At 36.8% G+C, this 8,518-nt stretch overlaps 1 protein-coding gene across 1 annotated transcript; it reads right to left on the reverse strand.

Annotated features, from left to right (window-relative positions):
• Nucleotides 1-1,924: 1,924 nt before the first annotated feature.
• Nucleotides 1,925-3,629, reverse strand: LOC112705082 (uncharacterized). Its single transcript, XM_025755941.1, has 3 exons — nt 3,062-3,629; nt 2,363-2,962; nt 1,925-1,932 (listed from the first exon to the last, which is right to left on the reverse strand). The coding sequence occupies exons 1-3, from the start codon at nt 3,627-3,629 to the stop codon at nt 1,925-1,927; spliced, it is 1,176 nt and encodes a 391-aa protein (XP_025611726.1).
• Between the last annotated feature and the right edge of the window lie 4,889 nt (nt 3,630-8,518).

The following is an 8,518-nucleotide window of genomic DNA, read 5'->3' on the forward strand; positions in this document are numbered from 1 at the left end:
TAGCACACCTTTACAGGGCCCTATGTAAGGCATCTCGCTATAACTGTAAGGAAATAGATGGACCACTAACACTTCTGCTGGGTTGGGCTTGGATCCGACTGCCATATCTATCACCGCTTCCTAGAGAACCCCGCAGCTTTCCACTAGCAAATAGGTAATATTATATTACAATGTACCCGTTTCTTGATATTTAAGATTCAGTTGAGCTAATTGAAAATATCATATTAGGTGGCGTAACTGGGAGCGTGGTGACCGACGATATAGATATTTGAAGCTAGCTCACTTTAGGAAGGCCTTTGATGAACTTCAGGAAGGCCAGATGCGTTTTGATTAAAGAAGTTTTAGTTTCGGGTTTAGGGTCTTCGACAAAACTATGATGCATTGTTATTGTTATTTGAATTGTGGGTTCTAATCATGAGTTTCCTGTATTTTTTCAGTTTGTCTGGGTTGCTTATGCTGTGGATCGTGTAGATCCGAACATAATTTCTCCTGAAATCTACATGCAATCAGTTGTATAGAGTGCTACAGTTCCGTTGGTGTCCTTTGAATGTATCGAGTGGCATGCCACCGATAGGGTCAGGCGCCAGTTTAGTTTCGTTCAGGGAGAACCTACTCAGGAGCAGAATCTGGATAAGGCGCATGGGGAGGTTCTGACTGGTCCGAAGAATCTTAACTAGGCCACGGCACCGAGTCATTCAATTTGGATGATGCATTGGACAAACAGGTATCACTACGTTCTTTCTGAGCTTCCCATCCCTTCACAGCATCCATTGGACTGTTACATGAAATGGTACCGATCAAAATTTGGGGACCGCTTAGCCTTGTCGAATCTTGCGGGTGAAGATGATGCAGGTAATGAGGATATGGGTGCGGGTAATGATGATATGGATGAGGGTAATCAGGATACCGATGAAGGTAGTCAGGATATGGATGAGGACAATGAAGAACAGGAGCCACATATTTTACCTCCAAATCTGCTTCCACAAGAACAACCTCAGTCCTCAAATCCGTTTGTACCTCAGACACAGTTCACCTCATCATTTCCAATGCAGCAACAATATTGGGGTATGTCACAGTTTGAAACAGGCGAAGGAGGTTCTTTTAGCCAGTTGCTTGGGTTCATGGCTGCAGATGCCGTACAATCACAATATGGCCATCAGCCTGAGTTCATGCCAGGCAGGTATTCGTTGGATGCGAGGTATCCAGGCCATACCTCATCCGTTGCTTGCGGGGGGTTCGTATCTATTGATGACTCTAGTAGGAGTGAGGGTGGACGCGGTGTTCTCAATAGTCAGAATCCTAACCGTCTTAACATGGGACTCATTGAGGAAGACACTAACACACTCGAACAAGAAACCGATGCTTATCTAGAAGATGAACCGGATGATGAAATTGAAGAGTTCGATGAGGATGAAGAATCTCGTAACGATGGTATTATGTCAACTATTTTGCTTTACATGTTCGACAAGTTCTTTTTTTTTTCATACATGGCATCTTTGACTGGGTTATCCTTCTTGACTTGTGGTATCTATATTGGTAATGAATATGTAATGTCTTGTATATACTTGTTTACTCAAAATTGTATACAGGTTAGGCAGACACTCCGGAGGACGTCAAAGGTTACAATCTGAAGATTGATCCGCCACGTCGGAGTGCCAATCGCTTCACTCCTTCTGTCTTCAAAAAAGCAGCCAAGAAATGCAAGAACTTGGTGAAGGATGTAAAGTGGGTGATGAGAAAGTAGTTGTCGAGTTATGTTTAGAGTAATTTGTATGTGTTAGACTTTGTATTAAGTAATTTGTATATGTTGGATTCTGTATTGAGTAATTTGTATGTGTTGGACATTATGTACTAATTAGTTGGACTATGGTAAGTTTATATTGTATGTTTCTTATCATCATGTTGTAAGGAACTTCTTGATGTATTAACCATCTGGAGTATGTAATAATGTTTCATAAAATCTTAACATGTTCAGACAGATATTGATATATCAATGTATCAACCATCATATTATATAATGCTATAGATATGTGATAATACTAGATTGTCATAATTTATAAGGTTACATATAGCAGGTCATGTTATCTCAGATTGCTCATTCAGGTTATATTATACAAGATCATCTTAAACCTATGAACCTAGGGGGCATCTCTGTTGGTATTTGAACCAGCTGCCTGACGGCATCTGCTACGGCTATGTCCCTCAGCCCCACATAGCGTACATCGCCTGGGACAACGTAACATACGCGTGTCCATCTCATTCAAAAAGCGCGTCATCCTGGGCCGACCTTTCGTGACCCGTCTCAAGTACAGATTTGGTATGAACCGAGGTCCATTATAAGCTGGCCATGTCGTAGGATTACCTAGTGGCCGAAACCTTGCTCGGTACACTCGCCGCACTTGGTCCATCTTATACACATCATGCACATAGAGTTGCCAATCCAATCGCTGGTTGGCACAACATGCGAACACATGTCTGCAGGGGATCCGGTCCACCTGGAACTCACCACAGTCACATCGAAGGCCACGTAGATCAACTACAAACTCCAGCCCGCTCGGCATCTCACGAACCTCAAACACCTCATTTTGGCGGTCAAAGCAACTAACCTGGATGTTTCCTGATGCAAGTTGGTTTGCATGCAACTTCGAGGTCACGATATCAGAAAACATATGGCCAGCATTGATCCGGGCTTCCGCCTCTGCTCTTTTCCGGGTGAACAACTCGTTTACTCTGTAGAATGTTGCCTTCACAAGAGCAGTAATCGGGAGATTGCGTGCACCCTTCAAAACTGAATTGATGCACTCCACTAGATTCGTCGTCATGTGACCCCATCGGTACCCACCATCGAAGGCCAATGCGTACTGTTCGTGAGAAATTCGGTTTAACCAGTTTGTGTACGCTTCGCCATGTTCCCGTAACCGCTGGTAACGCACTTCGTACTCCTGCACCGTCCTTGAATATCCTGGTAGATCACAACATATAGAAAAAAAGTAATGGATGTCAATAGAATTATTTAAGGAAGAATCTATTAATTATTTGCTTAAATTTACTAAATGGTTACCGATGTTGACGACCAATTTTTGGAGGTACGGGGCCTTAAACTTTCTCAGAAAATTCGACTCTATATGCCTGATGCAAAACATATGAAAAGCTCTAGGAGGTGACCAAGCTCCGTTACTGCGTTCCAGAGTTGCATTGATGGACTCGTGCCTGTCCGATATTAGACCGACACCATCCCGAGTTACAACATGTTGACGCAGGTTACTAAGGAAAAAATGCCAAGCATCAGAAGTCTCTCCCTCCACAATAGCAAACACAATCGGGACGATATTGTTGTTGCCATCCTGTGAAACTGCCACAAGCAAACAACCCTTATACTTTCCGTACAAGTGAGTCCCATCCACCTGGACAATCGGCTTACAATGTCTGAATGCCCTAATACAAGGGTAATAACTCCAAAATACACGATGCAGTACCCGAATATCACCCACCAAGTCATCGCCTTGATATGAAGGCATAGTCTCAAAATGGACGACAGCAGATGGCTCCTTGTGACACATGGCCTCCATCCATATAGGCAACGCTTCATAAGAGGCTTCCCAACCTCCAAATATTTTCTCTACTACCATTTACTTAGCCAACCATGCTTTCCGGTAACTCACGGTGTAGTTGAACTTCGATTGCACTTCTGCTATAACCGATTTTACCTTTATGGAGGGGTCAGCCTCAACCAGTGACTTTATTGCTTTTGCAATTGTGATAGAATCCAGCTTCGAATGGTCCTGTGAAATGGTGGCTCTGGTACAGGTGTGGCTACCATTATACCTCCTTATAACCCAACAATACTTCCTGTTGATCAAGCTAACCCTGATAACCCAATCACACCCTGACCCATACTGTGTACACTTGGCATAAAATGTCATCGGCTCAGACTCATACACCCGGTAGTCTACGCTTCGTCGTATCGTATACTCTTTTACTGCCTTAATAACAGCTTCTTTGGAACTGAACTCCATACCAATGGCAAATTCACCATCTGCGACAATAGGAACTTCTGCTGCGACAACCACCATTGTAAAAAATTTCATTAATACACAGGTATTTAAAAACCAATTCTAATAGTAAATCAAATTTCATTGCAATCAGTATGCTATAACTCCAGATTTTGCAACATGTTATTATGTCACTCTAAACAAAATAAGAACATCGGAAGTAAATGTAAAAACTAGACTGGACTGCCCGGTTCAACCGGTAAACCAAACAAACCAGATCGGTCTGGTCTAGTTCACAGACTTTGAACCGTAGATCGTTTCTAACCTGTTCACATAATAATGTCCACAAACTCACGCATTTTGTAATAACCATATTATAGAGAATTTAATTATTATTTAAATTATTCATAACTTAATCAACGCATGAATAATTAATGGTACATAAAAAGTAAATTATTCATAACTCAATCCATGACTAAATAAAAAAACACTAATACCATTATTACGTAACCTGCAGTCATATATTCCAGAAATTCCGGAACATGCATGGCTTCCAAGTCCAACGCTCGCATGAATGATGGCTCCTCAAACGGCACTTCGTTTGCGAGTACATTTGCCACTTCTGTCACATTTGGGGCCATGGTTTCGTCGCCTTGATCTTCATCTCCATCTGGACCAACAAATTCGTAGTTGCTTTCAAACTCTTCTTCACTGTCACTATTATACTCTTCCCGTAGAATATTCCGGTCAGCCTCAGATTGTTCAAACTCAACATACAACTCGATGAACGAGATCTGAGACCGGTTCTCAATATACATTGAAAACATATCCTGCATGCTCGCTTCGTCCGTCACATATTTGGTTTGATACTAGATGAATCCACCAAACAGCGGTACGTGATATCTGTATAGAATACAGGATATCTTTCTTCCCCTCTCAGAATTAATCTTTTCACATATTACACCTTTGAGTTCTTCAAATGAGATAATAAAAGGAATAACAACATCTAGTGGATTTTCACAAATAAATTTTACTCCTTCACTCGTTTGTAATAAAATCTGACCAAAATAATGTATTTTTAGTAATACTCTGTCACTCATTTTTTTCACTCAACAAAAAATAAGCATAAGCTTAGCCTCCTTAGCAACTTGATTTTTAAAAGTAAAAGTGAAAAACCCAGATAGAAGAAGAGAAGAAGCAGCCGTTCAAGAAGGAGGAAGACGGAACTAAGCTCCCACCAGTTCACTTTCACTCTTTTATATCAGCACCCTTAACAAACTCGCACCGTCCGACTAGGTTAAACTGAACGAAATTAAAAAAAAAAAGGAAACGAACTCGGACCATCCGAGTACTATATACCCCTTCCAGAAAACGGAGGGTCCGAGTACATTGTGCCTCAGTTCAACTCCTCAAATTTGAACTCGAACCATGCGATATGCAATGAAATTACCTACTAGCGAAATCGTAGGGTCCAATTTGAACCATGCAAAAATTTTTCCCTTCCAACACAAATCGGACCGTGCGATTTGTTAATCAAAAATTAAATCCAAAGAACACGCACGGTCCGAGTTCCTCTACATCACACTGACAACAAAACTGTCTCACATATTTGTCTAATTCCCCACAAATCCATATCGACGCATAGCACACACATGGCCTCCATTTCCATAAAATTGAGCCAGTTATGACACATACATATTTTTTCGTTTTTGTTATTTTTTTTCTCCTTATTTTCATTCTTTTTTCTTCATTTGATTTTTTGTCTTTCTTTCTTTTTTTCTTCCTCGGTGTCATTTTTGTTTTCTTTTTATACATTTTTTATTCTTATTTATTTATTTATTTATTTATTTGTGTATTTTTAAAAATAAAAAAAGTGTTGATAATGAAAAAAAATTATATCAAAATTTTTTTATAAAACATATAAATTTAAGAGTATATAACTTAAATTTTTAAAAAAATTATTTGGACAAAAAATTTTATTTTTGAAATAAAATATAAAGGGATACAGAAAATTCTTTTATCAATAATAAAACATGAAAAAAAAGAATAAGAATATTTTGGAGAAAAAATATGAAAAAAAATAGAAGAAAAAAATATAGTAGAAAATTTTTCGGTATTACGGATGAAAAATTTTGGTGCTATTTTTGTTTCTGATAACTTTTAATTAGTTAAAAATTCTTTTGTATTACCATTAAGAAATTTCGATGTTAAAATTTAGAAATTTTTTGTGTTATGCTTAAAAAATTTTGATACTATTTTTTTGATGCATTCTACACAATTTAAAACTCTCTATTTTCTCTTTTTTATTGTCATCATCTTTTTATTTTTTTTTTATTTCACTTTCTTATAATTTTTTCTATTTTTATATTCTTAAAAAAATAAAAAGAGAATAAGAGAAAAAATTAAATAAAAAAATAAAATATTATATAATATATAACACGAAAAGAAAGAAAAAAATAAAAAATATAACAACAATAATAACAATAAAAAAATACAAGAGAAAAAAATATGAGGGAAAAAAAAAACAAAGAAAAACAAGTACTTAGTTTATGCATATCGTATGAATAGTTTTTGTTAGGCAACCATATTTATTACCAAAATTTTTGGATCAAAATATTTAAATTAATCAAAATATAATTTAAATCTTTAAAAATATAACTTGTATTTTGCAAGTGTATAAATATTATAAAAATTTTGTAAATCATAGCCTGTGTTTTGCATGCAAGAAAAATAAAAAATATATATTATAAAAAGTAAATCATAACCTGTGTCATGTAGGTAACAAAAATTAACGAATGATATTATACACAGAATTTAGGCTTTTTTATTAAAATAAATAAAGAAAAAAATATTAATTCTTTAAATATGCATACATGAAATTAATTCCCACAATACGCAGCTCCATTTCAAGGGAGTCACCCACGAATTAGGTTTCGCTACCAACTCCAGGAAGGCACCAACGAAATGGAAAAATTGTCTGACAAAATCTGCGTGAAACTCCAAGTCAAGCATATCAGGAGAGGCACCCACGAATTGGGCCAAGGCGTGGCTGGCCCACGCGAAATGGTGCATTTCCATTGCGACGTCCACGAAATGTGCACAACAATGGCGGCAACAACGAAATGGTTTGGATTTTTGATAAAGGCTGCAAGTTTCTAGTGCGTCGGTCCCGTACATGCATGCATTGGCTTGGCATGTTCACATTCTCCACCAATAATGACAGCATGAAAAAAATCTGAGAGACCAAGCAATGAGATCATGAGTTTTGCATTAGGTCTTGGAACATTGGTCACTGCCGCTCGCTTCAGCCCACGACTTTCAATCCATTCCCTCACTTTATTAAGGCCATTCAATGGCTTTACTTGCTCTTTTGCCAATCTGTACTGTACAGTCCATCAAGTGAATTATACTATGAATTTTAAAACAAACAACAATGAGAAGGAAAATTAGATTAGCAGAGTATATATTTTCGAAAAATGTCTTCCTTGTCATCTACAAACTTTAAGCCTCGTTCAAGATCACCAGAAAAGAGAGCCAAGGCAATATTATCATTGTGCTTGCCGGGAACAGTCTCAATGAAAAATTCCTCTGTTATAGCAACCTTTTTGCGTCTGGCCCGCTACTTCCAATTCGCGTGTACCGCATGGTGTTGATTCAATTCGCGGACGTTGGACCTGATTTGTCCATTTCATGGTTGCAGTCCTTGAGGTGGATCCTGGTCCATTTCGTGGACGGCTCCTATAAATTGATAGCCAAATCTATTTCGTGTGGGTGATTCCCTTAAGATGAAACTGTGTATTGTGAGAATTAGTTTCATGGATGCGTATTTAAGAAATTAATGTTTTTTTTATTTATTTTAATAAAAAAGCCTAGAATTTAATCTATATTTTGTTCTAATACTGTATCAATATAATTACTATGTGAAAATCTATTTTAAAGTATTTTACCAAAAAAATTTTTATATTAAAAAAAATCAGCCTTTTAAATGCTCTTTATTCGGGTGATTTTTTTTTCTCTCTCCATTCTTTTTTTTTTTCCAATTTTTTCCCTGGTTAGTGTATGGCTTTGTCTTATACTGTATAAGATTGCTGTCTAGTCTTGTTTTAAGGAAAAATGATAAAGAAATTCATATGATAATGATTACAAATTTGCTAATTTAGTACTCTAAAAAGAGTGTCAAAACTTTCGGTGCAATATGTCAATATTCTGTTTTACGATCGACTAAATGACTAACTTTTGGTGAATTTTTCCATAATAGGGCACTATTTGTTTTTATTTTAATTTTTTTATTAAAACATAACAATAGAATAAAAAAAAACAAAAATAAAAAACTGTTTAAGAAGTAAGCAGTGTCATTAAATACTATTTTTAAATTTTTTTCAAGACAACAAAAGATCTACTTTGTGAATATGAGTTTTTATCGTCGTTTTTGTCATAATATTTGCTACTTTATTTGTATCTCAAGATTAACTGAAAGTTAACACATTATTTCTAAAACATAATGTCTCAGATTTTTAACTTCAAAA

This window comes from Arachis hypogaea, chromosome 8, assembly GCF_003086295.3.
Source record: "Arachis hypogaea cultivar Tifrunner chromosome 8, arahy.Tifrunner.gnm2.J5K5, whole genome shotgun sequence".
NCBI classification, from domain to species: Eukaryota; Viridiplantae; Streptophyta; class Magnoliopsida; order Fabales; family Fabaceae; genus Arachis; species Arachis hypogaea.